The 27,791-nt window shown below is 42.0% G+C and overlaps 1 protein-coding gene across 3 annotated transcripts; it reads left to right on the plus strand.

Moving 5' to 3' along the window:
- Positions 1–27,791, plus strand: midn (midnolin). 3 transcript variants are annotated; one of them, XM_073844604.1, is made up of 8 exons: positions 1–75; positions 8,741–8,972; positions 10,560–10,647; positions 10,734–10,796; positions 17,041–17,505; positions 17,613–17,760; positions 17,863–18,168; positions 24,631–27,791. In XM_073844604.1, the coding sequence occupies exons 2-8, from the start codon at positions 8,749–8,751 to the stop codon at positions 24,891–24,893; spliced, it is 1,557 nt and encodes a 518-aa protein (XP_073700705.1). In that variant the 5' UTR covers positions 1–75; positions 8,741–8,748; the 3' UTR covers positions 24,894–27,791. The 3 variants fall into 3 exon arrangements, with proteins under 3 accessions (XP_073700705.1, XP_073700703.1, XP_073700704.1); XM_073844602.1 differs by lacking the exon at positions 1–75 and adding an exon at positions 6,045–6,277; XM_073844603.1 differs by lacking the exon at positions 1–75 and adding an exon at positions 6,045–6,277 and having other exon boundaries at positions 17,640–17,760.

Here is a 27,791-nt window from a genome sequence, read left to right on the forward strand (position 1 = left end):
CTTCTACAGGGCTCCACACCAGACGAGCAAGTGCCATTGAGATGACTGGGAATGCAGACGGATAGGTTTCTCCAGGTATTATATAAATGCTTTCTTAGATGTAACTGGTAAATGTCGTTTTTTTTTTTCTTGTTATATTGAAGTTCAGGCTAAATATAATGTAATTCTATTCAGATTATGTTCTGCCAGTTTTGCATTGTCAAATTCTTGCTTCATAATACCTTTGCAGCTGTTTGACTGTCAACTAATGAGGAACTGAAAGGCACAAAAAAAAAAAAATTTGCATGAACAAATAATGAAATCAAATAATATAAGATGGTCGCACTTGAACTTTTCCAGTGTGCAAGCACTAGGTAACAGTTGAAGTCAAAAGTTTACACACACCTTGTAGAATCTGCTAAATTTTACCAAAATAAGAGGGATCATACAAAATGTATGTTGTTTTTTAATTTAGTACTGACCTGAATAAGCTATTTCACATAAAAGACATTAACATGTAGTCTGCGAGAGAAAATAATACTTGAATTTATAAAAGTGACCCTGTTTCAAAGTTTACATACACTTGATTCTTAATGTTGTTTATGAGTCCCATGTTTGTCCTGAACAGTTAAACTTAAAAAAAAAAAAAAAAATCCTAGCAATGACTATGAATTTTAGATCCATCTTTTCACACTGAGGACAACTGAGGGACTCATATGCAACTATTACAGAAGCTTTAAACGCTTACCGAGGCTTCAGAAGGAAACACACAATGTATTAAGAAGCAGGGGGTGAAGAAGTTCAGGGTAAATGTAACTGGTTTTGTCTTCTGGAAAACATGTAAGTATCTTCTGTAGCTTCTCAAGGGCAGTACTACATGAAAGAAATAAGATATTTAGGCTAAATAAGAAAAATGTACACATCTTCATTCTGTTCAAAAGTTTACACCCCTGGCTCTTAATGCATCTTGTTTTAATGCTAAACCTGACCAACTCTTGAACCTAAACCACTTTTAATATCGCGTTGACTTCTGAAGTCATTAATTAAGCAACATAAGGACCGTATTCTAGGCTAGAGCAATCTATCCCAGGAGCAAGATAACCTTGTGTCTAAGAAACCAGCAATGTTGTAGACTTAGATTAATCCAGCTTTTTCCAAGAACACTTCATAGAGGCCATAAGCCGATTCCTTCAGCCACTATGTGGGAAGCTGTAAAAGTAAACAAGCTCATTGGCCCACATGTAAATGCTTTACCGGACAGACACAAATTAACTCTCTGTGGTGCACATGGAAATGAGGAAGTGAGAAATAAGGAACAATAGCAAGAAAGGCCGGTCGCAGGGACTGCAGCTCACAGATCGACGGGAAATAATGGCATTCTTGTGAAATGCAGGCTTCTATTTTTAAAGTCTGATTGGACGTGAGATGACCGAGCTTCCTACGTCACAGATAGAATCAGAGGGCGAGAATAACCTTCCATATCAATGATTAGATTACCACAAGCAGCCGAAGAGCGGATACAGGTGAAATGTCAGTGTGCCACACAGCCCTGTGCATTGCTTCTCTCTAGAGGCTGTGTTCTGATTAAATTAGCCTAACGTGGGAAGTTGCTAATCCGAGCCAACCCAGGATTAAGCCTGCAGGACATCGAGAGTACATGGGAGAATGTGTGTTTGAGTGTGGGCTGCCGAGTGGGTGGTGGATAACGAGGGTTTGCGGAGAACAAATAAACCTTGCAGAACATGAGGGTAACAAAGATACTCCTGTAATTCCGTCTTGTCTTAATTCATCATGTGATGTCTTGTATAATATCGTTATTAATACACATTTCATTCAAGCAAAAAACCACTTCATTTGCTTTGGAATTTTGCCTCATGGGTTCATAAATTCTGTAGTGCTCGCTCTCGGTTTCCATAAAGAAGTGCTTAGTTGAACTTTCTCATTTATAATGTGGTCAAGCGCTGCAGGTGGCTACTTATGCAAGACGATACAAATGCAATATGCCTGCAAAGCTACTAAGGCCTGGAAAAAAAGATGGAATATTGTGATTATACATCTAGAATACCTACATCAGTGGGCTCATGATTAGCTGAGGATTAACCACTTTAAATAATGAGAGCCGTTTGAGTCACATACAGTAGGTGATTTGCACAGCGATGTTAAGTATCATAATTTACACAACAGTTATTCTCGGTTCTAAAATCTGGTTGGCCGAGAGGCTTGGTGTCTGTATTTTTTAACCGGCATTTTTCCACCTTATTTTTCAATGTGGAAGTAAGCCTATAGGCGAAACTTCCGGTTCATTACCCACTATAGGGAAATAACGAGAAGAATAACAACGTATAGTAAACGATAAAACTCTTTGCATTACAAACCAGTGTGTTAATAATTAAGATCAATCGCGTGTTACTGTCATTAACGTTAGTTACTACAGTCTATAGTTTGCTATCTAGCTATGCTTTCGTCACGTAAATACCTAGTTCTGCCATGAAACTCTAGATGACGCGGGCTGACGGGTTGTTAACGTAACTGACACAAGCTGATTGGTTCATATTGCATATGCAACCAATGAGCTTGCAGCTATTTAAATGGCTGGGAGCATTCACTTGGGCATTTCGCAGCGCGCTTTTAGAATTCCTCTGAAACCCTCCACCTTCCCCAGCTCCACCTGTATAGATCTGCTATGGGTTATTTTATGCTATTTGTGCAGCAGCAGCATGTCTTAAATACTCACGGCACCATATCGCCATATGCTTTGGCAGTAGCAAGTTCTGTACTTGCTTGCAGCAGAAGAGCAGCAGCAGCAATAATCTACAACTACAGCATAGCAGATCTATTCCGCCAAGACCAAGACATTAACATTGTCATATCCATTACCATGCTAAACTTTTCTGAGAGCTGTCATGACAGAAATGCATATTACCTGATTGCCATAATTTACAAAACAGCTCGGTCTCCTTATTTAAATGTATTTGTATTTGACACTTAAAAGAGGCGGCAGCTTTTTCCGGAGTGGGTGTGGTTTCAGCAATGACAGCGGACACGCCCCCAGCATTTGAGATGAGTGTGCCACACAAGTCTTGAAAAGTGAGGCCAAAACTTTTTTGTTGTATTCACATTATTTTAACAAGCCTTCTGTACGAGACTCTTGTAAAGGTCATTGCACACTTTTCGTCCGAAATTTTCATATGCGTTTTTTCGTATTCGTCATCCTTTCCTATCTAATATCTTCCTATTCCTAAGCTAATTAAAAAAGGGTCAGGGGCAGTACCAACATGCGACGCGTGGCTCCATTTCGCTCCATTTGGTCCCAAGTTCAGTACTGCACGCACTCTGTTCTTAATTTAGCCAAGATTCACCTTTTTTAATGAAAGAGAGTGAAAGTGCGTCGTCAATTTTTTTTTTTTTTTTTTTCAGAGAAATACTGCTTGTTTTTTTCAAGATTTTGATAACTTATTTTATTTACTTGGTGTTTTTTACTTTTATTATTCCAATTTGGTGGGATGTTTAATAACCATTTTTTTTTGTGGTGAGACAAACTCAGAACAAATACAGTTAAGGTCAAAAGTTTACATACACCTTGCAGAATCTGCAAAATGTTAATTATTTTATTTAAATAAGAGGGGTCATACAAAATGCATGTTGTTTTTATTTAGTACTGACCTGAATAAGGTATTTCACATAAAAGATGTTTACATACAGTCCACAAGAGAAAATAATAGTTGAATTTTTATTTTAAAAAAACTGTTCAAAAGTTTACATACGCCTGATTCTTAATACTGTGTTGTTACCTGAATGATCCACAGTTGTGTTTTTTTTTTTTGTTTAGTGATAGTTGTTCATGAATCCCTTATTTGTCCTGAACAGTTAAACAGTATTTGAACCCTTTCCAACAATGACTGTCATTTTCAGATCCATCTTTTCACACTGAGGACAACTGAGGGACTCATGCAACTATTACAGAAGGTTCAAACGCTCACTGATGCTTCAGAAGGAAACAATGCATTAAGAATGGGAGGGGGTGAAAACTTTTGGAATTTGAAGATTAGGATCAATTTAACTTACTTTGTCTTCTGGAAAACATGTACGTATCTTCTGTAGCTTCTGAAAAGGCAGTACTAAATGAAAAAAATATGATATTTAGGCAAGATAAGAAAAATGTAGGCCTACACATCTTCATTCTGTTCAAAAGTTTACACCCCTGGCTCTTAATACATCACGTTTCCTTCTGAAGCATCAATGAGAGTTTGAACCTTTTGTAATAGTTGCATATGAGTCCCTCAGTTGTCCTCGGTGTATAAAGATGGATCTCAAAATCATACAGTTGTTATTGGAAGGAGTTCAAACACACAAAAATGCTGAAAAACCAAATAATTTGTGGGACCTACAGAACAAACAATTGACTCATGAACAACTATCACTAAACAAAAAAACACAGCTGTGGATCAATCAGGTAACAACACAGTAAGAATCAAGCGTTTGTAAACTTTTGAATGGGGTCATTTGTATAAATTCAACTATTATTTTCTCTTGTGGACTAAATGTAAACGTCTCGTATGTGAAAGGTCTTATTCAGGTCAGTACTAAATAAAAATAACATGCCGTTTGTATGATCCCTCTTATTTTACTGAATTTTGTTCAAATAATGCAGCCTTAGCGAGCATAATAAATCTTACCGATCCCAAACTTTGAAATGGTAGTCAAAAAAAAAACTCCCACACTCTGTAGCAGTAAATACACCTGCAGAGTTCGTAACCTTTTCACGTGAATTAGGTGGAGGTGTAAACGATTCCAGTGTAATTTTGGTATTCCCACAGTACTCATCTATTCCCACTTCCTGTTGACAGACCTATGAGCCACGGCCCTACGCATCGACAGGCGTGTCCTAATGCTTCCCCCTCTGTTTCAACAAAGGAATGGGGGGTTAAACAACAATCGGAAAGGGGCTGACGGATACAGCCTGTTGAAAATGTCTCAAACATGAAAACGGCAACGGGAGTGACTTTGATGGTTTGGAATGCTGCTCACCCACACATACACAGACGCCCACATATGTCCCACACATGTCTCACACATTTGAATACGCATAAAGATACTCATTGTATGACACTTCAAATCCTTCACATCCACCCTTTCCATTAAAAGACGCTCTTGCATGAATAAGGCTAATTGATTCAGTGAATGCTGTTTAATTGGCAAGAGCAAGAAACCTCTTCAACCTAATTCCCTTTGGGGTGGGAAAGCAGCTAAACCGTCTAAGAAGCACTGTACAAAGATTTCATTATTCATCTACAATTTGTACACTTTAGGTTTACGGCCTCCACCTTGCTGCATCACTGCTTTGAAAAGGTGATGAGGGAAGGTGTATTAATGGGAGTATACGGAGCTAATTCAGTATCATAAGTTTTTAAGAAGTTATGAATGTACTTAAAAGGAAACAGCTGTCCTACATACAAGTTTTGCTCTAGGGTGGAGTTTACCCCCTTAAAACTGCTGTTTTTGCTCAAAATACTTGCTTATATAACATGCATACTTCGTATCTTCAAACTGTTGAAGTATTTGATCATTATTTCTTATTTTAAACATCTCTGCTGCTATAACAAAGTGGCGTCACAAACTTCCTGAGATTCGAATTCCACGTAAGTTTGTTGTTTACCGTAGACTTCTCTCGTATCCAAGCAATGTGTTTTCCTTGACTGGTTGCCCAGTTACTTCTGTATGACGTCAGGACATAGTTACGCCCCTCCTAAATCAAAGGCTTCTCCACGTTAAGATCCTTTAAGGTGGCTCAGGACTTGTACTTTTGCCAAACATGCGTTTTAACAACCAAATGAACTTTGTTTCCACTCTCAAATTTGATCTGAGATGAACTACAGTCAGAAATGTATACAATATTTTGAAAAGCGCATCCAGAAGCGAATAAAGCATGTGATTTAAGGCCTCCACCTTAAATCACATGCTGACATCGCAAGAAGCAAAGTCTCCACCCATTCTGTGAGCTGCTTTGTAAAGAGGTGTTATACTTCAACTCCAACGCTCGAATGCTGTCACACGGTGTAGTTTCGGATAGCAGGAGCACTGGAATAGACTTGGGATTTAAACCGGCGTCTGCACTGGGACATCTGATTCATTCAAGCAAGCATACCGGCTGTTCTAGCCACATCTTAGTGGACGTTTTTTTTTTGTGGACAAATCTGAACTACAATAGAATTTTCTCTGTACATGCCAAAACTAGGCAACCCTGTGGAGGATTCTGAGACATTGTCGCGAAACTTTGAGGTTTTCGCCACAATAATTGGTGAGTGCCAGAATTATATTTTCTAAGGAGGATGGTGAACTTTTTGTGCAGCAGCTTGGCTGCTGTCTGAGTTTTGCACTGGTATGTTTGTTTTTCACTTTTTTTGACTTAAAACTCATTTAGATGATTTGGGACTTAGTGAAGGGATTTAGTTCTAAATTAAAATATTGTTATTTTATTCATTCTCATGTTGTTTGCCACTTTCTTTCTTCGGTGGCACACCGAAAAAAGATTTAAAATGGACAGCTGTGGTTTCCATACAGTTGCATCTTTTTCCTTAAAGCAGTAACTTTGTCTTTTTGCCTAAAGGCTTCTTTTGTTCTCTACTGAGGTAAGAAAGTCTAACAGGTTTAACAATATGAGAATTGGTAAATGACAAAATATTACATTGTATCTGAAGTTTCCATATAAGTAGCGCAACAATTTGAACCTCCTAAGCTTTTGGAGATTTGAAGATTTCCAAACCAAAAAAATGGTTTAAAAATGTTATGGACCTGCTCTATCTACTGTACAGTATGCCTCATAGTTGGTGTTGCCAGATTGGTGTTGCCAGTACCTCATTTTTCCACTGGTAGGCGCTCAAGTATTTTGTTGTATTCACTCCACAGTAAATTAAAGATGGATGTCTATTTTTTTTTTTTTTTTACACAGGTTCAAGTCAGTGATGGCTGTGCTCATGCACCACGTGAATGAGTTGTAAATTCTGGTGTAGGGAAATCTGCTATATAACCCAAAACAAGTTGTTGTTATCAGCAATTTAGGTTTTGTTGTAGAGATAAGGTGCTATATCAGAGCTGGCCTACCATCTGCAGACGTTTGCAGACTGTAGCTTACAGCACATTTGGCACGATATCGTGATAGTGAGTGACGTAAGTGTCAATCTGTGTATCGCCCCAAGCGATGCTTATTATACTGTACGACTGGGACGCAACGTTTCCTTAAGAGCATGCTGTCTTTTATGGGGGACTATTTGAATAGAGATAATGATAACCGTAATACATGCTTTTAAACGTAAGCTGCACACGTAGAAAGATTACAGGCTCGTAGAACATGCGTGTGTAATTATAGATTTGCATATGGATGATTCTTCAATTAGGGGGACTGTTGTCCTCTAGCAATGATGTAAAAAGGCATTTTAGCTTTGAAAGATGGGTCATTGTTGCTTTAAGCTTTCAGCTGTGACTCCAAAGAATATCTAATGTTACATTTGTGACCCTGGACAACATGAGCTGTCCACTGATGTGTGGTTTGTTAGGATAGGACAATATTTGGCGGAGATAGAGCTATTTGAAAATCTGGAATCTGTGGAAAAAATCAAAACATTGCGAAAATCGCTTTTAAAGTTGTTTAAATTAAGTTCTTAGCATGCATATTACTAATCAAAAATGAAGTTTATATTTACGGTAGGAATTTTACTGAATATCTTCATAAAACGTGATCCTTACTTAATATCCTAATGATTTTAGCCATAGAATTAATAATTTTGACCCATACAGTGTATTTTTGCCTATTGCTACAAATATACCCATATTACTTAAGACTGGTTTTATGGTCCAGGGTCACATTTCCCAATATTAAACTTTTAATAAATGTATTCATAACAAGTAGCTTAATCACTGTTCCCATAAACATTGCTACTACAAACAAACATTCAAAAGTTAATTGCTATCTAAATTGTTAGCAAGTTCTGTTCCACAAACCCATTTCTGTGTAAAATAGGTCTACATGTCCGAAAAATCGTTTCCACGACAATTTGGGTCGTGGAAAGACACACTTAGCAACAATTATGCAACCCAAGACACGTCTTGGTTATTATTATTTTGTAAACAGAGTGTTCAGTGTTGCTATTTAAACATTCAAGGTTATATTGGGTGACTTTTGTTACTTTGACAGTTTGCCTCATGAATGGTGTGGAATTGGTACGAGTGGGCTGGAACTCCAGGACTGGAGCTCCTCGCCCACTCAGATTGGATTTGTCCTCAATGAGGAAAGCGATGTGGGGGAGAGAAAGGAGGCGGGGTTTGCGCTCCACGTGGGTGAGCAGCACGTCCTCCCATTGGCTACACATATGCCGTCATTACATGCGCAATCTGTGATTGGGCAGTGCTTTTGTGGGTGTAGCCGTAGCAGCACAGTGGAAGCGAGATACGGTGAAACAACGGGCATTATTATGCGTGTTTCACTGGAGTTTCTCTTCGCGATGAGGGCTGCGCTTTAAAAAAAAAAAGGAAAAGAAAAAAAAGGTTGCTCTGGTTTTGCAGTACACTGTCAACGACAAAGGACTACAGTTATAGAATATGCATTTGAATGCACTATCGGGAAGATAGAATTAAATACTATTAGGATCACTGCAGGATCGATCACCAAACGGGAATAATCATTGGGAATATTTTCCAATAGCTTTCCACTGAGAGATCAAGCCCTATCCGTCCGCTTCCATAGACCCTGTCTCCTCTATCGTAGGCTATCGAATGGACCAGCATCCGAGCGCCCGGAGCTGCAGCAGTCGCGGAGCTGCGCCGTCCTGCGAGAGCGTCTCCGGTGAGCCCCCCATGAATTTGTACATCCACTCCACCACCGGCACACGCTTCGAGCTCTCCCTTCCCGCAGAAGAGACCGTGGAAGGGCTAAAGCGAAGACTCTCTCAAAGACTGAAAGTACCCAAAGAAAGACTCGCTCTGCTACACAAAGAAACGTGAGTAGTAGTCTGATGTGTTACTGTTAGACTGCACGGTTAGTTATTTTTAACAACGGTTAAGAGCAGGTCAGATAGTGGCTTCTATGGTTGGGCTTCCGAATGGAGATTTTCATCCATCTCTGATGGCAAGCCGTTTTAACATTTATTGATTTAAATTTACTAGTAGGCTTTGTTTTTATTACTAAGACTAGTACTTAATCTAGTAGTGAATAGTGTATCTTTTACTACCATTTTACTACAAAATGTAAAAATAAATATCTAACAAGTAACTATTGATGTTACCGGCAACCGACTGCAATTCTCATAGCTTCTGACTAGTATCTAGTCCACTTTATCTATTCTTTAGATAGCAGTACTAATTGCTTAGTAGTTTTGAACCGTTTGAATAGTCACGTTTATCTCATTCACTGTTCTGGTTACTAATATTAGCAAAACACTAATGACTAGTATGCTAGGAATGAGCAGTTGCTGACTAACTGAATAGATAGTAGTCGCTACTTTAGTGGAAAATAAGCTTAAAATAGACACCTGCATCATGGAGCCTGGTTCATGTTTTTAATGCAGTCTGTGTTGCATATCTACCATGATATTTTTGCTGTGGTAGTCCACAGCCTTTTGAATAGAGAAGTGAAAGTGATCTATGCTGTTGACAGTGTGCTGTGGAAGTCAGTTTAATATAGGCCATGTGCAAACCTGCATCACACCTGAAACTGTACTAGCAGTTCAAAACATTATGCAGGCAGTATCAGTTTAACAGTTGCATAGAAATGGAATTTCCTAATCTCTTGATTAAACTGGTTGCTTTGCTTGATTAGAATATGCATGGCGTTAGTAATTGTCATTTTAAACTGGATGCTAGGGAATAAAGCATTCCTGGGACTCGCACTGCTGTTTGTTAGAGCGAGCGTTAAGGCAAAAAGAGGCTATGTTAGTTTCAGTGCAGTTTGCACATTGCCTAACAATTGCACTTGGGTGGTGGAACTGGGAGTTGAGAGAGAAGCTCTTTTGTCGCATGCAAATGACCCTAACAGTTGCATTGTTTGTGCTTTGAATTGGGCCGATTGAAAAGCCCTCACTAGTAATCACCACCAAATTACATCATCCTTTTAAAACGAAGAGAGTCGCTTAATCTCTTCTGTTTGGTTTAGCTGCCTCCAGGCCAAGTGCTCAGTCCCTTTGTTCGGCAGGAGGTGGTGACATTTAGCCTGAGCACATGTGTACACATTTATGCCACTAGGACAGATATTTTTAAGAGATCTGTTGGTTAAAAATACATTTAGACTCTGTGTTTGAAGGAATGAGATTCATGCAGGGGTGTTTTTGGAATAAACATGCTGATTTACATATGCTGTGGTTTTTGGTCTGCTGGTTTTGGGCGACAGATGTATCATATTCATAACAGGATCAAAATATTATTTTATTGTCTCAGTGTTTTTATCCATACAATGAAATTAAATGGGGTCCAATGTTGTTTCAGACGTAATCAATCACAATATTCTTCAGGAAGTAAGTCATTAACAAGTCTGTTTTGGAAATAACATTGGAATGTGTTTTGAAGTTTAATATCTCCTTGTTTTATTCTAGACGCCTGAGTTCAGGAAAACTTCAAGATTTGGGAATAACGGATGGGAGCAAGTTAACCCTGGTTCCAACAGTTGAAGCAGGCCTAATGGTAAAAATAGCATGTGCTACATTACATGTTGTACTTCAACTCTTTTTGTCACACATATTTACCCTGTCGTATCTTTCTCCTTAAAGTCTCAAGCATCAAGACCTGAGCAGTCAGTAATGCAGGCATTGGAGAGCTTGACGGAAACACAGGTAAGGTTTCACTCTAATAAGGTCATCTCAGAAGATGTTTGAATTACACAGCGGTCCATTATATTGGACAGTTGTGCGTACACTTAACCTAATTGCCAGGGCAGCAGTGAACACCCGCAATTGGCTCTTTTTTTAAAGGATCATTTGTATGTTTTTGAACTCTCTACTTGGTAAGATGGTGCACTGACACATAGGGTAATGGGATACAGATGATGCCCTCCTAAGCTTTTAACTTGAAGACCTCCACACACTTACTACGCATATTTTAAGAAGCACCTTCCAGTTTCCAGGCAACATCTGTGAGCCGAGGCCAACCCCACCTAGAAACCACTTAATTGAGACATGCCACCTTTAATATGAAAGAAGCTCTGCAATTTCTCCAACTAGGATAATGCCGCTTTCTGATTTATGTTTTTGTTTCTAGCCAACTAAACCTTGGCTTTTAGTTATTTTCACTCATTTAACTTATTGTTTACACTGGTAAATGTGACCCTGGACCACAAAACCAGTCGTAAGGTCCTTTTTAAAATATTTGGCTGAGATACAAGTATTTGAAAATATGGACTCTGAGGATGCAAAAAATCCAAATATTGAGAAATTACTAATCAAAAATTAAATTTTGATATATTTACAGTAGGAAATTTACAAAAGATCTTCATAAAACATTATCTTAATATTCTAATGTTTTTTGTCATAAAAGAAAAATGGATAAATTTGACCCATACAGTGTATTTTTGGCTATAGCTACAAATATAACTGTGCTACTTAAGACTTGTGGTCCAGGGTCACAAATAGCAATTGTCATCCAATCAGTTGGTGGATATTGGCAAAAATATCTTTTAAACACACAAATTAGTCCGTCTCATGTCTCCACTGTATCTTCTTGCTGATATTTTGGGAAATCCTCAGTTATTCTGTTTATGTGCAAGTGATATGGTTGTGCATTTGTGTAGGAGAGAAAAGCGCCTATCTGTAATGACGACAGAGGAGTGTGGTTGTGTGCGTACGGGGGGGGGGGGAGGGTAGACAGGGGAGTGCACCGCTCTTATCATTCAATACACCTTCTCGCGGCAGCTGCAGTGTCTCCTGTTTCTGTAGAAAAGCTTTTGGCCTTTCTCATCAAAAAACATTACTAAACGTTACTTGTGCTTTTTCTCTGATCGAATGTACTATTTGTAGGCAGCTAACTGTGTCATCTGGTCGCTTACGAAACGACCCCTTTTTAGAAATCAGCATTTTTAGTCATCATTGTGTCCTTTTTGTAGCTACAGACTCAAACTGACTCAGTAACATTGTCAAATGTGAGACATATCGCTCTTTCAGAATTGAAATTAGTCAACACAATCGTGCAGCCACAGTGACTGTAAAAAGCGATCTGCGCTCAGTGATACCATGTAGGACTAGATAATGTTGGATTCGTAGTTGCAGCGGACAGCCACATGTACATAGCAGAATTCCAAGAGCTATGGCGCTTGCTTCCAGGGAAAGATCTATCTCAGACTCCTCGTAACCAGACTGTTTTATGGAAAGGGAAGGCTTGCAATTATTGGAATGGCATTTTTCCCCTTGTTACTCTGGCCTAACAGCTTTTTCTGGCCTATAATTTAAAGCTGCTGTGGTTTCGCGTGTCTCTCCATAGTCTCCGGTTTTGCCTTCTCCGCCGTTAAAGAGGAAGAATGAAATGACATCAAGGAGTTTCTCAGTTCCAAGGGAAAATATAGCCCAGTTTCTGCACTCCACTTGATAGATCAGCTGTCCTCTTGAACATTAAAACGCCACTTTTGCATTCAAACAGCTCTTTGTTGCTGGTAACTCTGCCCATCAAGTAGAAATAATGACTGGTGTCTGATTCTTCAGGCGACGGAGTTTGTTAATTAGCGGTTTCTGTGCTAACCCGCCTCTAAAGGCAGGTAGATTGCTCGCTTTGTCCTTGGGGGGATAACATAGCGGTTTGTTTCCACAAGCAAGTGCCTTTCCCCTAGTCTCAGTGCTACACACTAGAGATGTTTTCCTGTCATAACTCTCCACCCTTCAGACACCCACCTACCCACTTTAGAATGGGGCCGGGGCGCCTGTCATTGTGTCTGGAAATGGACAGATGCAAATAATGGGATCCAACAATATAGAGCGAGTCACCTCTCAGTCACCCCCTTGTCATTTCCACCCACACAACCCCCTTCCCAGAGGGAGCAAGGGAAGGAGAGTAACTACATCTGAGAGATGGCCATAGTGACGTCACCCTTAACGAGGGTCTGAAGCGTATGTGATTACCAGGAAGGACAGTGATGAGTCAGAATCCCAGGTATAGATTGAGGATGAAAATAGAAGTGGTGGGATCACACGTCATGCTGAGTGGCAAGGCTCCACAGGATGCCGATGGCTTCTGTGCCACATCTACAATGATTTCTTTGATTTGACAAATATTTGAAATAGAAAACGCGGGTGTTGGCGTGTTGTGTGAACAGCTGGCTCATGGGAGGACAGATCGGTTTGCGTTTGTCTGATCAGCGATCAGGCCCATGCCTGTGTGTGTTTGCACGGAGAGCACTCCCGATCCAAGAGGGACTATGTTGACATGGGCAATCACTCGGATTCGTGACTGTTCCTGTTTCCCATCCTCCTTTGTGATTGAAGTGCTCGGTTTCGTGACTGAACTGAAAAGGAAGAAGGGGGGGGGGGGGGCTATGGAGAACTTCTCATTAGCCGATAACCAAGCCACCAGCTTTTTTAATTAGGGTCAAACTCCTCTTCTGTACTGAGACATTTCTTTTTTTAGCACCGTTCCTTATACTTGTCCTTCTTAGAGTTTCTTTATTCTGTGACATTTCGCTACATGTTTTTTTTAAGTCATTAATTAATGCTGAGTCCCATGGTTGTAGATATTTTGAATCCTGTTGGCTGCAAGTGCGACACGTCTGTTTTGACTCAGTCTCTCGCCTACCCAGACTAATCTGTTCAGTCATCTGAGGAAAAAGGTGTTGTGCTTTCACGGTGCATATCTTTGATGGTCACCGGAGCTCAGAGAATGAGGAAGAGTGGACACGGCAGGAGCAAAAATTTGCTTCATGTTCTTCTGAACCTGTTTGACCTTCCTTTATTCTGTGGAAAACTCCATTGACCTTCATTGTATGGAAAAAACTTAGCTTCTTTTGTTCTCCACAGAAGAAGAAGAAAGAAGTCATATAGGTTTGGAATAAAATTAATGATGACAGCATCTTCATTTTTGGGTGAACTGTCCTATTAAGTGAAATGTTTCTGTCTGAGCCCTATTCGGTTTTGATCAACAGTCATGATGGAAATGGGCTCCTTGCAAGTTCTGACTGATCGAATTTAGTCTCAATCTAGACCTTGAGTAGGTCAAACCCCTCGAGTGAGATCTTTGAAGGTAGTCTTCTCTTCAGGGTTGGAAGAAAGATGCAAGTGATTGATTATTGTAAAGGAGCTTGTTATTGCATCCACACCCTTCATGCCCCTTTGTGAGGACCATATTGATGACCCCCTGTTGCGATCAAAACCAGCCAGTTGATGGTGAGGGTTAATAAGCTGGTTTTGAACTTTCCGTGTTGGCTGAGGCCTTTGATAGGTGACCACTAGTCTTTTAGTCATGCTTGGTATCAAAAGAACCTGTTTTCTTACTTGACCCCACATACATGGGTGTCTTCAGGCTGTGGATGAACGTAAGTCTGGTGCTTTTCCGAGCTCCTGCCCTGTATCTCCTGTGTTACAGAAGAAACCGCCTGCAAATGAGTTCCTTGAACCGCAGGGACCCCAATAAATAAAACTGTCAGCTATAGAGTTGGAAGGGAGAAAAAAAAAACGGAAGGAGCCAGAGGCGTACTCTCACTGAATATTTCATCAGCATCTACTGGCATCCTCACACCCCTCCACCCTCTCTCTCACTACAAGGTTTCTCCCCCAGCCCTCCTCCCCTGTCTCCCCTTATCATGTTTTCTTTCTCTCTCCTTCACTCGCTCTTCACTGCATAGCAACTGCAGCCCACTGCAGAGCAAAATGCCTCCCCAACAAATCAAAATGGACGAAGTGTAAAGATAAAGGAATGGTAGCACTAGTTTGTTGCAGGTGAACCAATGTTGGCTTAGCCAAGTATACAATTCTTCAACGTGGTAACTTCCGGCATTTTCTGCACTGATTTTAGAGTGAAATTTGCAGAATGAATAGACAGAATGAATTTGTATTATACTTCATAACATATTGTCCTAAATGTTATATAAATAAAAGTGGATGTGTAAAACGTTATATTATTGCCATTCCAGTTCTGCGAAAAACTTTCAGTGGCTGCATATTCCATGTGGGGCTGTTTTTGTAGAGAATATGACCTTTAGGTTATTCGTTTTTCATGTAGTGAGTGACGAAAGGGCGGATCCAGGTAGGCTTCTGGCTTCAAAAGAATTTCCAAGCTAGTGTCAAGAGTGCTCTGTTATAGAACTTGATCTGTGTGCCTTGATGAGAGAGAGAGAGTCAGTGGCCTTAAGAACAAAGAGACCTGTGCAAACGTACACTCTCCTGAGTCCCTTTTGAGTACTGTATCCATTTTAGGTGATATAGACTACATGTTGACACTCCAGGCTCCTACACCTGACAGATTCTATATAGCTGTGCTAGATGAAGTGTGGAATTTCAGGCCACAATTCTTCTAAAACTCTTGGTTTCTGAGGGTAACTAAATATTGGGTTTCTTCCACAAGCACCAAGACTCTCCAAAATGGTTTGTTAATATATCTTTGTTTTTCCAGTCAAGTCAAGAACTCTTAAATACCACAGAAACCTTGTACAATGTATACTTGCGCACACATTCCTTAAGATGCTGTGTAAGTGAAGACTGCAGATCTGTAAACCCGCTGCGTCTTTGTCTTTGTGGTCATTCAGTTATTGCACCAGAAGAGTGTGGGCTGGCCGATGTATTGACAAAGGTCTGTGTGACTCAAACTGACGGCTGCTGTGGGGAATGTCTCTGCAGACCACGTCCTCGCCTTTCAGAGGCACTTTTACTGGTTTGTGGGGGTTCGTGCACTCTCTCATTATGTGGGATGAGTCTGGGCTTTGAGTGAGTCAGTGAGATGCTTGGTCTTGATGATGACTGATCTGCAAGGCAAATGTGGGGTCTGGCACGCTTTACTTGACGATTTGCAAGCCCAAATAATTTTAATTATTAGTGCTTGGATGTTCAATGCCCTCCTTGCTTCAGATATTCAAAGCCTTTATCCTATTACAGAGTTGCTCCACTATATGCTAATGGCAGTCGAGTAATTACAGGGACCTTTTGTTGGAATCTGAATTGTGCATTAGATGCAAATCAACTTGCAAGACAGCTGTCATTCAGGGATGGGATCCACCCTCACTCTGGGGTGAGCCACCAATTTTACAATTGGCCTTTAAACAGGGTTTACCGTCAGTCTTGAGTATTCAGTGTATTTTTATCAATTCTTAGTCATACATACATATCAAGAGTTTTTTTTTTTAACTTCATCTCTCCTAAAGATGGAAAAGGGTTTCTCTCTGGCTCTTTAGGTCTGTCAGTTAAATGCACAGAATAGTAAAGGTCACTCGACTGCGAGAGTGGCTGCTTGATGGAAAAACAGATCAGCAAAAGAGCTAGAGAAAAAAAACTACGGAGGGTAGGCCCCAGCGATTTAAAAGGTTAACAACAGGTCAGCCAACACAAGCACACTCGGACGCTGAATAGATCTGCTGAGGGAATCTTCATGACTTTCATTGCTTTTTTCTGGTACATTTGATTCTTCTATGCTTGTGCATTAGAGTCATACTGCATGAAGTTAGAACATCCTCGGAATGTGGCAGATGCAACAAAGAAAGTCTCAGGGTTGAAATCGAACAAGGAGAAGGTTGTTTGGAGAGCAAAGTGAAGACAAACATTCTGTATTTCTCGACTTGTTTTCCAGGGGTTGGAGAGCCCCTTGGCTCAACTTCCATTCTGGGTACTCCTAAAATGGGCAAGCCGTTCCGGTCCAGCCTTTCAAACAATTAGCTATTATGTGACTGTGTGGCGAGTGGGTCTGCATCCTGTTTCTATGGCTGATTTTTCAGGCCTGGGGCCAGACAGAAGTTAGTGTTTCGTGGGTGTGCTTGAATGGTAGAGTGTTTTGTATGTGTGCCTTTTGTATACTTCTGCTTATTCATAAAAAGGCATTCAGTCATGTTGCCAAATTCTTTTCCAGTGCAAAGGGAATTACTAAAGCCACCCCCTCTTCATTTCCTGTTCACAGGTCAGTGACTTCCTGTCTGGCCGATCTCCTTTAACCCTGGCTCTGCGAGTAGGCGATCATATGATGTTTGTCCAACTGCAGTTGGCAGCACAGCACTCAGGCGGCCCACAGTTACAGCATCGGCATCTCATATCACGTGGGAGTTCAGAGGGCACGACAGGACAGTCTCATGCAGCTTCAGGCTCTGCCTCTGGGATGGCAAGGGTTTCACACAACCCTCACCCACATCACCCGCACCCACATCCTCATCATCCAAACACAGCACTCCCATCTAACCCAGCAGCCTTCCCACCTTCTCCCTCTATCCCATCTGTTCCTCCCATGTACCCCACCTCAGCCTCAGGCCACTGTAGCCCACCACCACACCCCTCTCAACTCCCTGGAAGTTTTCTTCACTCCCAACAGCCATCTTCAGCCTGTCCCACCTCTCCGAGTAGCCCTAGCCCTGCAGCTTCCTGTCCAGAGGTTAGTCACTGTTTGTCCTACATTTTCAATTCAGTTATTTTGTATAATCATAGTGATAAATCTCATTTACCAATCTGATTAGTAAGATGTTAAAACTGTACTTGCAGTTGACCACTGGCCCATGTCTTGCACAGGCCAACTGCCAAGCGAAGACATCTAGCAACTGTAACACTCCCTCGCGATCCCGCAAACCAGGCGCTATCATCGAAAGTTTTGTGAACCATGCTCCTGGAGTCTTTTCTGGGACATTTTCAGGTACAACTTCTCAACAAGTTTAATATTTGATAGGCTCAGCATACGGGAGTTTTATCTATAATAGCTATCTGTAATTTCTCTATTGTGTTTTTCTTTCCTAAGGCACTTTGCATCCCAACTGTCAGGACAGCACTGGACGTCCTAGGCGAGACATAGGCACCATCCTTCAAATCTTGAATGACCTTTTAAGTGCCACCCGGCATTACCAGGGCATGCCACCGTCGCTCACTCAGCTCCGGTACCAGACCCAGTGCAACAGCCCTAGCTCACCAACGCCGACGCCACCGCCTTCGCCTCCCCACACCCCCGGACTAAGCAGCCTGCCTACCGCAGTGCCCTCTGAGACCCAGCCCACCCTCCACCCACTGGTGCAGTGCCAGAGCCAGATTCGCATGTGCAAGCCTCCTGGTAAGTTTTACTGCATTTGCCAGAAATTATGCAGTAATGCATTTCCTAGAGCATTTACTGTAGCATCTAGCCAATATGTTCAAGATTCATATCCAAGGCAGTGGTAACATAGTTTCAGAAGGTCCAAGACAAGGGTTCAAGGATAAGAAAAGTGAAGATGTTAGAGAGGGGGAGGAAGAACGAGGCTTGTTCTTTCAGGCCCTGGTAGTCATGCTCCAGCAGCCACAGCATGTCTGGCTTTGTCTCTGTGCTGACGGTGTCCTCTTTCCTCTGAGAGGCAAAGAATGGGGGTGGACTACTCTGTTACCAAGAGGAAAGAGGCAGAGAGCCAGAGCGAGAGAGATAACGAAGCGAGATAGCACTCACAGACGTGTGGCAGGTACCCCGCTCTGTCTGGTAAAAACTGATTATCTGGGGCAGCTCGCTTCAGCGCTGAGGAGGAAATTGAACTGCTCTGTCATGAAACACCACTGTTGGAGAGTACAGAGATAATGAAGAAATATCATCCTAGCACTGTTCAAAGCACAGGCCTGTTATCAATCTAGACTAGATTAAAAGCATACCAAGCTAACGCCGCACAATATGAAAACGTATCATCAACTACTGGGGTGGAATAACTTCGGTCACTCGATTTTCACAAAGGGTAGGGAATCCTACGCGTTTTTGAGGCGATACATACTTTTCCTGTGCAATAACCTTGCTTCCGCTTACATAATGCTCCATCATTAGTCTTTATACTTCTCCCACATTGAAAGTAAATGGGCCGTCCTACTGGTTCCACTCCTGCTCGTCTGCAAAAACCATCCCAGCAGTCAGGGCCAGGGCTAGTCAATGGACACTTGTTTTCCTAGCAGCCTTTAAATAGAGATTTACGCAAGAAATATGAGCTCCAAGAGAATGCTCATTGTGTTTGAAAGTCAGCAAGAGGAGGCGGAGGGAAAATACCAAGAGTCCATTCATAAAATTGTTGTTTACATCCGGCCAGCGACTGCCCACTGATTAATTGGCGCTTCCTCTTGGACAAGATGGAAAAAGGGAAGGGTGCTTGGCTATTTTCTGAACAAAACCACCTTGCTTGTCAACAGGTTTGTGAACCCATGGTGTAGAGCAAGATTTAGTTGTGAGATCGCTAGAGCTCTTTAAGACCTATATGTTTTGGCACCTGGTGGCCAACTACATGGGACAGACACCTTTCATGTCCCCTTGTCACATACTTTTAGCAGCTGTCTACTTGATGTGATTGCAGACCATGATATCCCCCTGATATCCCCACCACACTTGTTTAGACATCAATCTATGCACACTGTTCTTGGATTCTTCTAGACATTGGCTTTGACAGACTGTAGTCAGTATTTGAGGAAAAGTTGGGGGATGGAGAACTGAGGGTACAAAGATACTACGCCATTCTTGAGTCAAATTCTTGTGCTCGCTGGGGTTTCAGCCCCCTTTGCCCACTGCAGGCAAGCCCTTTGTTTGCCCTAGTGTGCTCTAATACTGCAGTAGCACACCAGCCTTGCCTTTTGTAGATGGAGTGAAAGAATGAAAGCCTGTTGGGTAAAACTTAGGGATGGCCTTTAGATTTGGTATTGCCTGGCCACTGCGCTAAATAGAGGGAGGGAAGGGGGGTGAAACGGTCTTAAAATGGGAGGGGGAGGACAGTGCAGGAATGCTTTCGCCCCTCAACGTTCTGCACTATCTGTCAGCTCAGGTTAGTTTAGTTTGGGCTGTGCAAGAGCGTCAGGGTGGAGCTGTATTTTAACAGAGTGAGAAAGAAAGAACAAGTAAGGGTGCTCAAATTCCTCCCCTCGATCATTTAATCCGACCGAAAGCAAACGCTCCCGGCTGCTGTGTACATACTGCGGCGATGTGAAATGTCAAGATCTCAGTTCTCTTTGTCCTGGCCTCCCTGGTGCTTAAACACTGCCAAGTTCTTTTCCGAACCCAAAAGAGACAGTTTTGCTCCTGTGCAGATAGCTTGATCAAGTGCCCCAGGGCTCTCACCATGTCACTACGGTGCTCAAACCTGCCCAGTTCAACCGGGGGGTTAAATAATTCATTCCCCCTCCTTGCTCACTGCCAACAAGCATGTAAGAAACCCCCCAGGCCGACTATCCTTAGCTGCTCATCAGGCGGGGGCCGTGGCAAGCCATATCCGATGCCTTTTATTGCTCCTAGTATGCAAATTGTGGTCATTTGAGACCACAGCTCCCTGCAGGGTCATTGATGCCATCGTATCAGAAAAGCAATGGAGATGTCAGGCTTTGACCGCTCCCCTGGTTTAGTTCTTGCTAGGGGTGCAGATGGCTGAACACAATGCCTGTCCTGTGCTGTGCACCCACTCCGAGCTCCTCCCAACCCAGAGGCAACACTGGCGCCTATCCCAGCTCTTTGGGAGTTAGCTACAGCTGGCTTATAGAACAGGAGCACCTACTGATCACAGAATACATCTAAACAGGAGAACTGCAGAGGCTTGAGAACTATAAAAGTGTGTTTTGTTGGGGAGCAAAGCTAGTCACTAAAGCTAATTAGAAGATCCTGAAGGGTTTACTATTATTATTATTAAGAATATTAAATTAATATAATTTTTGTATTATTATTTTAATATCAAGACTTTTTTTACAGTTCTTAATAAAATATATCGGAATGCATTTTAATACTACAATTAACACCATGCTCATCATAGAGAAGGTGTATTTAACTTATTGTAGGTGTGAATTGCATTTTAGATATATTTTTAGTAAATTAATTGATGTGGATGAAAAATAAGTATTAGATGCCAAAGTTTGAAGTCTGACATTCTGTGACATACTTTTGTGTGACTTCCTCCTCCACTGCCAAGACATCTCCCCTTGATGCAGAATGATTGCAGCACCCAGACTCGAAAAGATCACAGGACTTATCAAGGCAAACAAACAAACAAGTCAAAGACAAGTGTTAATTAAGCTGATCTTTAATGGATCAATGACAAAAGGGAAGCTTGCAGAGACTGCCTGATCACTGTAGTGTGGGCTGACACATTGGGTTGGGCTTAATGTTTACCCAAAACCCTGCTCAACTGACCTAATACCTGCAGACAGGCCAACAGCCTTATCGATTGGGTAAAAATCCTCCCTCCATTGCACTCTCTCTCTCTCTCTCTCTCTCTCTCTCTCTCTCTCTCTCTCTCCTCATTCTTAATCCTCCTCCTTTCCATTTTCCCCCTCACGTGGCCATCAGCACTTGGTCTGAATCTTTCTCCCTCTATGCGGGGATCAATACATTCTCATACATCAGCTCGTTCCTCTCAAAAAGCACGTGAGTGCAACATCCCAGCTTTTGTTCACCAGTACGCTGCTACTTTTTAGATTCCAGAGGGATTTTTTGTGTGTAATCTCTTCCACCCTCTGTGGCTTGTTCTCATTTGCCTCTTTCTCTCTTTTTCTGTGTTCCTCCTAGGCCTCCGTCACGAGGCTGTATTGAGGAGGAGGGGCGTGGGTGGATGCGGGTGCTGGGGGAGGGGGTTAGAAAGGAAGGCCAGGTGTATATCTCATGTGCAGGCCTGAACAGCTGTGCGGCAGGAGGCGGGGCTGGGGTTGTTTTGTCCTTTCCTCCCCCCGCTCCTTTCCCCTGAGGCTCGGGCAGCTCGTCACAAGCCTTTTTTGCCCCAACCCCCCTAATTTGAGCCGCAGGCCTGAGAATGTCGAGTGCGCGGTGAGGACACTGCAGCACACACGGCTCACTCTGAGACAATGCATCATTGGCGTAGGGGCGAAGGAGGATGAGGGGAGGAAGGGAAGGGTAGAGAGGGCGAATGCAGGGGGGAGGGGCTTTTTCTGTCCATGATGTTCACTTGCTATCGTCGCTGGCAGCAAAATAACTCTCTGTTCTTGTCCACCCACCCCCCGCATGTGTCCAAACCTTAGCACAGGGAGGGGTCTTGGAAGCAAGGAACAGAGAAGGGAGAGCTTTTGCACTGCTTCTTCTGCCTTTGTTCCTGGTGTATCCCAGCCCCCCGCCACAGCCGTTCACTCTTTTTGCACTCACGATAACCCAGGCGGATCTGTTGGGATGGCTTTAGGCCGGCCAGCCACGCTATAGCCTAATAATAACCTCTAAACGGGTGCATTGAGTCTCCCCCTCAGGCTGCCACGTTTATCCTGATAATGATGCGGGGGTTCAGGTTAAGTTCGGTTTTCCTTGCAGCACAGCCTGCAAGCTGTGCCAAACTAGTGCTGATGTGTTTTTACAGTGTCCGCGAATCTGTTTGGAAGGGCAACCTTGTGGGAAAGGACATTGGCAGGGGCCACAGATTCTCACAAAGAACAAAAAGGAACTTGGCTTAGTAGCCAAGGGTCTGCCTTAATGTCTTTGAGACCATTGTGAGCTTCATACAATACCTTGACAGTGGCACGCCGTGCCCAGTGCCGTTAATGAGCTCCTCTGCTCTTTTTCTCCCAGATTTCTGTAGTTCAGTCCCTTGGGGCACTGCAGCCTTATGTAGCAAGGTTTTTTTTCCACCAGAAAAGCTGACAGGCTGCAAGGTGAGGTGGCTGCCCTACTTTTGAGGCCTAGAGTTGCAGAGAGACTCTTTGAGAGGGCAGATGAAGGAGAAGAGCATCCGAATGGCGTATCTGTTGAGCTTGTGCAGTCGAACAAAGACCTTCATAACCCATAAAGTCCTATTAGACCAGAACCTCTCTAATCATGCTAAAATGCCAGAGCGAGCCCCAAATCTCATTTGTCTAACCAGGTTAGGAAGGAACTGTTTGGCAGATCTCTGCTGTTGATGTTTGTACAGCCTGTTCTTTCTCTAGGAATATCCGAATGATTAAAACTACCACTTACATTTATAGCGCAAATCCTTCCTAGACGGCTCAAACCCGCCCACCATGGAAAGGTATTAAGTAAAGGGGGAAATTGAGCCCACACGAAATCCCGATTTCATTTTGATATGGAGAGGTGGATGAAATTGATTAGCAAACGAGAATATGCATCTGGTCTCTTTTTCTATTGCATTCTGGGTGGAATTCCAGAGCATGTCTTTCTCTCTCTCTCTCTCTCTCTCTCTCTCTCTCTCTCTCTCTCTCTCTCTCTCCCTCCTTGTCTGTCTTTCTCTCCAGAGGCATTGGGGAGGGGTGAACTGTGTGTGCGTATGGGAGTGGGGGTCTTGGTATTGGGGGGTTGGGTGGGTGTTTACTCGTTCAATGAGCTCAGGCCAGGAAAAGAAAGGGGGAAAAAAGGGCCTGACTTACTTCGCTTACAATTTCCATTCGCTTGCATTTTCTATTGAAAGCCAATAGCAGTGTCCTCGCCTGGAGATGGATTGCTGCGCTAGAGCTAAGGTTTAATCAATAGGTCTTTTTAATTTGCCATCGATCCATGTTAAAAGCTACTGCTGCTGTTGCTGTGTGTGTGTATGTGTGGCGAAGCACACGCGATGAAAGATAGTCTATGCTCGGGATTATTGACATTCTAGCCGGCTATTTCATTATTTAATTCTGGGATAGTTCCTAATGGAGCTGGCTAATAGATTGTGGTTTCTTTTTCTCCTCCATTCTCTTGAATATATTTATAAATGAAAGGTTTAGGGTTGAGCTGTGGAGTGGAAAACCCCCTCATGTTTTTTCCCCTTAATTGGCGCATTAGCTGCTAAAACCCGAGCATTGTTTATGAGATTAGAAAGTTCAAGGTATTTGCTTCCTGTTAAAGAAACAACCAAGTCAAGATCGTATCGCTTGGGAATGTGCGTGCATGCACGCGTGGGCGTTGGTCTCCTCACAGGAGTGTGGGTTCCTTTGTGAGAATGCACTTCTCTCTTTAGGTATCTCAAGGGCACGCCTGCCAAGACATTTTGAACTGTTTCGGATAAGGGAAGAGAGGACTTGTTGCCACATACTGGGATGTTCTCTTCTGAAATGAGACAGCAGTGGAAAGTGCTTATTTCTGTACAGATTTAAAGAGAGCGAGAGCAATGGGGCGGGGGTAATCGCAGCATGCCTTTTTAAGAACATCAGCATCACCACTCAGACTTGAGTTTATTTATCCAGCGCCCGGCCTTTGATAACATTCAGCAGGATCAGCAGTCAGGATCCAAAGCACTGAGTCATTCTGTCCTAGACCAAATATGTGTATTGCACCAGCGTTTCCCCCGCTGAAAAGGCTAGCATAGATAGTCACCGCCTTATGTTGTGTTTTGGATGCTAGTTACTAGCATGGGATGCTCAAATGCAGATCATGTCTACATAAGACATCTTAACCTTCAAGCCTTTCTTGGTCAACCAGCTTTGCCAGAAAGCTTTGGTGTGCCAGCTAGGGATGACTCAGTGGTCAACTAGTCATTCAACAACCTTTTCCATTTCCCCAAGTTTTTTAGTGGTGTCATTACAGTCATACGCAATCAGATGAACATCTTTTGCTGTTTGAGTCCCAAAAGTGTATTTTTACAACTCTAACTCCTATTGCTTTATCTTCTTGCTCCTTCAGGTGACCGACTGCGTCAGACAGAGAACCGAGCCACACGCTGCAAAGTGGAGCGACTGCAGCTGCTCATGCAGCAGAAGCGTCTGCGCAGGAAGGCCCGGCGAGACTCCCGTGCCCCGTACCACTGGCTCCCCAACCGCAAGGCCGGACGCAGCAACAGTAACAGCAGTATGTCTAGCGAAGGCTCCCTGGACCTGGACTTTGAGGACTCTGTGTGGAAGCCCGATGTCAAAGCTGATATGAAATCAGAATTCATCATGGCCTGAAGCAGCAACGGTTGCGCCATCTTCTTTAAAGAAGACTGGGGTTTACACTTTAGAGAGGAGACTTTCCGAAGACTGTGTCCGAAGACGCACATTCAGAATCTCGTAGGCTTCACTCCTCATCTATCCTGTGACCACAAAGACTTTTACACAAAGGAAGATTCACAGACTTTTACTTACCTTACGTCCTTGATAGACTATGATCTTGGAATAGACTCGATTTTCAAATGACGATGTTTGGATATGGATTGGACTGACAAATAAACAGATTTTGGACACGGAAAGTCCAAGAAGTAAACACAATGAGCATAGCAGACGTCATCGGTGTTGGGATTTGTTTTTCTCTTTCCTTTTTTTTGTTTTATTTTTACCCTGGGGGAAGATCCATACAGGCCAAATACAGGCACGACGAACTAACAAAAATCAGAAACTGATCCGACTTCCTCCTTTTTTCATTGCAAATGGGCATTCACAGTTCAAGAATCATCTGAAGGGGGTTATCTTCTTTGTTTTTAAGTCCTGTTTTTCTTGAATCATGATGATTTATGAAACAAATATGTAGCATTACCCACAAAGCATTCAGGTTTTTTATCTTGTAGACGAGGAGGGTTCATTTGCACACACACCTGTGATTTGAAATAGACAATATCATAACATAAACAAGAGATGGCACAGTGCATGTTTAGTATATAAATATATGAAAAAATACAAAAACGCTTTCTCAACAGCTCAGTGTAGAGTCAGAGGTTCAAGTAGGAAACTAAAACATGAAACGAAAATATGCTGATGTGATTGAAGAAACAAGGCTTGTGAAGTCTGAATATATAAAGAGTGACTTTTCTTTTTTTTACCTCCGCGAAAACAAACAAACCAACCAAACGTAAAACAGCAATTGCTCAGCAAGGCTCGAGTCAAGCTGTGAAATGAATCTGATGTTATATAATCATTTAAATACACACTGTATCTCTCCTCTTACTGTCTAAATGTGTATAATAGAGAGAGTGGTGGGGTGCCAGAGGAATAGTTTACAATTGTGCATTATAATGGCTCGTTCTGCCAAAGTGGAATCTCTCATTTATGCATTCGACTTAACCACCGTTCAAGGGTTTTATCCCAGCAAACACTTACAGCTGTGGTACAATTTTAACAAGACTACCGATATTTATTTGTCCAGACTTCTTTGCAGATTCCCACATAAACATCCCCCACCTTTACACTCTCGATAGTGCCTCATACGTAGACGCAGTGACATATTCTATCAGGCGTTCCACAGACAGACGGTTCTGCTGCTATATGGGACTTCTCTTTGCATGCAAAAGTGTGAATTATCCTGATCCTTTTTATAGAAAATAATAATAATAATAATAACAACAACAATACTGGGAAACTGGTGCTGAAAAGATATATAAGCATGAATTTGTGAAAATGAAAAAAAAAAAGATAAACAATTGCTCCAGCTACTTGGGATTTTCAAATTAGGAACGTGATGTTACATATCAGTCGCAAACCAAAACAGGACTGGAATTCTACTGTACATGGATTATTCCTGGACTAACTAAGAAACAATGGAACATTTTCTATTCCCAACATCCAAGGGATCCTCAGAGCAAACCCCGACACTCCCATCGACCTTGTCCAGATGCGGACTAACAGGGATGTTAGCAACCGACGTTCGCCCGTAATGACTACTTGGAAATAAACGTGAAAATGTCCTGAACCACATCGATGTTGCACTCACTGAGTTTGCAATGAGATTACCTACCTGAAGGGGAACATTGTCTTTTCCTTTTTTCTGTTCAAGTGGCCTTAACGTTCATTATCGAAACACTTGCAGAGTGGTGGACAACATAGGGATGTTTTTGTTGTATTTGTCCTGTGTTTTTGTTGAAGCATCCATTTTTCGGGGGCAGTTTTTGTGTTTAGGAGGTGGAGGCTCTATTATGTCAAGGCTTCAGTGCCTTAAAGTTTTGCCCCTTCGGTGTGTACGAAAAAAAAAATCTGAACAAATTATTCGCATTTATGCAGGTTTTTATCAATTTATAGGAGCTCTGGTAAAATATTGTCTGTTTTATGGTTTGTTACAAGTCACTAACCTGGAGTTCAAACAGGTTCCGTCAGTGTGTTCCGTTGTTTGTTTGATTACGTCCCTTGAACCCTGCTGTCCTACAAAGAAGCAACAAATTTACAAATTTAATTGAAAAAAAAAAGTTTCAACTGCAGTCCTATAGCAACAAAGTGCCCTAACTCTCAATTGAGATGTCCTTTAAGGACACGTTGACCACATGCACTTCCCTTCTTCTCAGATAAACGACTTCAATGGACGATTTCTCCCTCTCCCCCCAAAAAATCATTATTTAATTTTTATATATGTATGAAATATACTCTGTGTGTGCCTCACCTATATGTAAAACGGTAAAAAAAAAAAAAGTGAAAACTGAAAAAAAGCATAGGAGATGATCTGAGTTTTAGGATAGGGAAATTGAATGAGGGTGGAGGGAGGGAACGGGGGGCATTTTCAATAGTTTGTTGGAGTTCTGATCACATCATTTAAGTTGCCTGTTCTTTCTTGTAGCCAATGAAAACTGATTACAAGAGTCGAGAAAAAAAACAATTTACAATGTTCTAGCTATAGACCGGTGTAGCACATGTGTGACTGTATTAATTTATGAAACCAAAATGGTAACTGTGAATTATGTATTTCTTTGTGCTTTTTTTAAAGTGGGCGGAAGGCGGAAAAAGGGCGTTGCTGTGCCCTGTTTTGTTTTTGTGGAATATAATGGAAATAATCAAGTAAAAAAAAAAGGAATATCTAAATATATTTTTTTCTTAAGCAATACATTTCAGTGTGACTTGTGATAGGACATTTTCTTTTTTTAGGTAATAAATTGAAAGAAAAAATTA

The sequence above is a fragment of the Garra rufa genome, chromosome 7 (genome assembly GCF_049309525.1).
Source record: "Garra rufa chromosome 7, GarRuf1.0, whole genome shotgun sequence".
Lineage (NCBI taxonomy): Eukaryota > Metazoa > Chordata > Actinopteri > Cypriniformes > Cyprinidae > Garra > Garra rufa.

Excerpts from the sequence above, each read along its gene's own strand:
- midn (XM_073844602.1), top strand. The coding sequence starts at position 6,202 with ATGCCAAAACTAGGCAACCCTGTGGAGGATTCTGAGACATTGTCGCGA. Across the intron at positions 6,278-8,740 it reads GGTTTTCGCCACAATAATTG|GCTATCGAATGGACCAGCAT; the intron begins GTGAGTGCCAGA and ends CCTCTATCGTAG. Across the intron at positions 17,761-17,862 it reads CTTTTCTGGGACATTTTCAG|GCACTTTGCATCCCAACTGT; the intron begins GTACAACTTCTC and ends TTCTTTCCTAAG.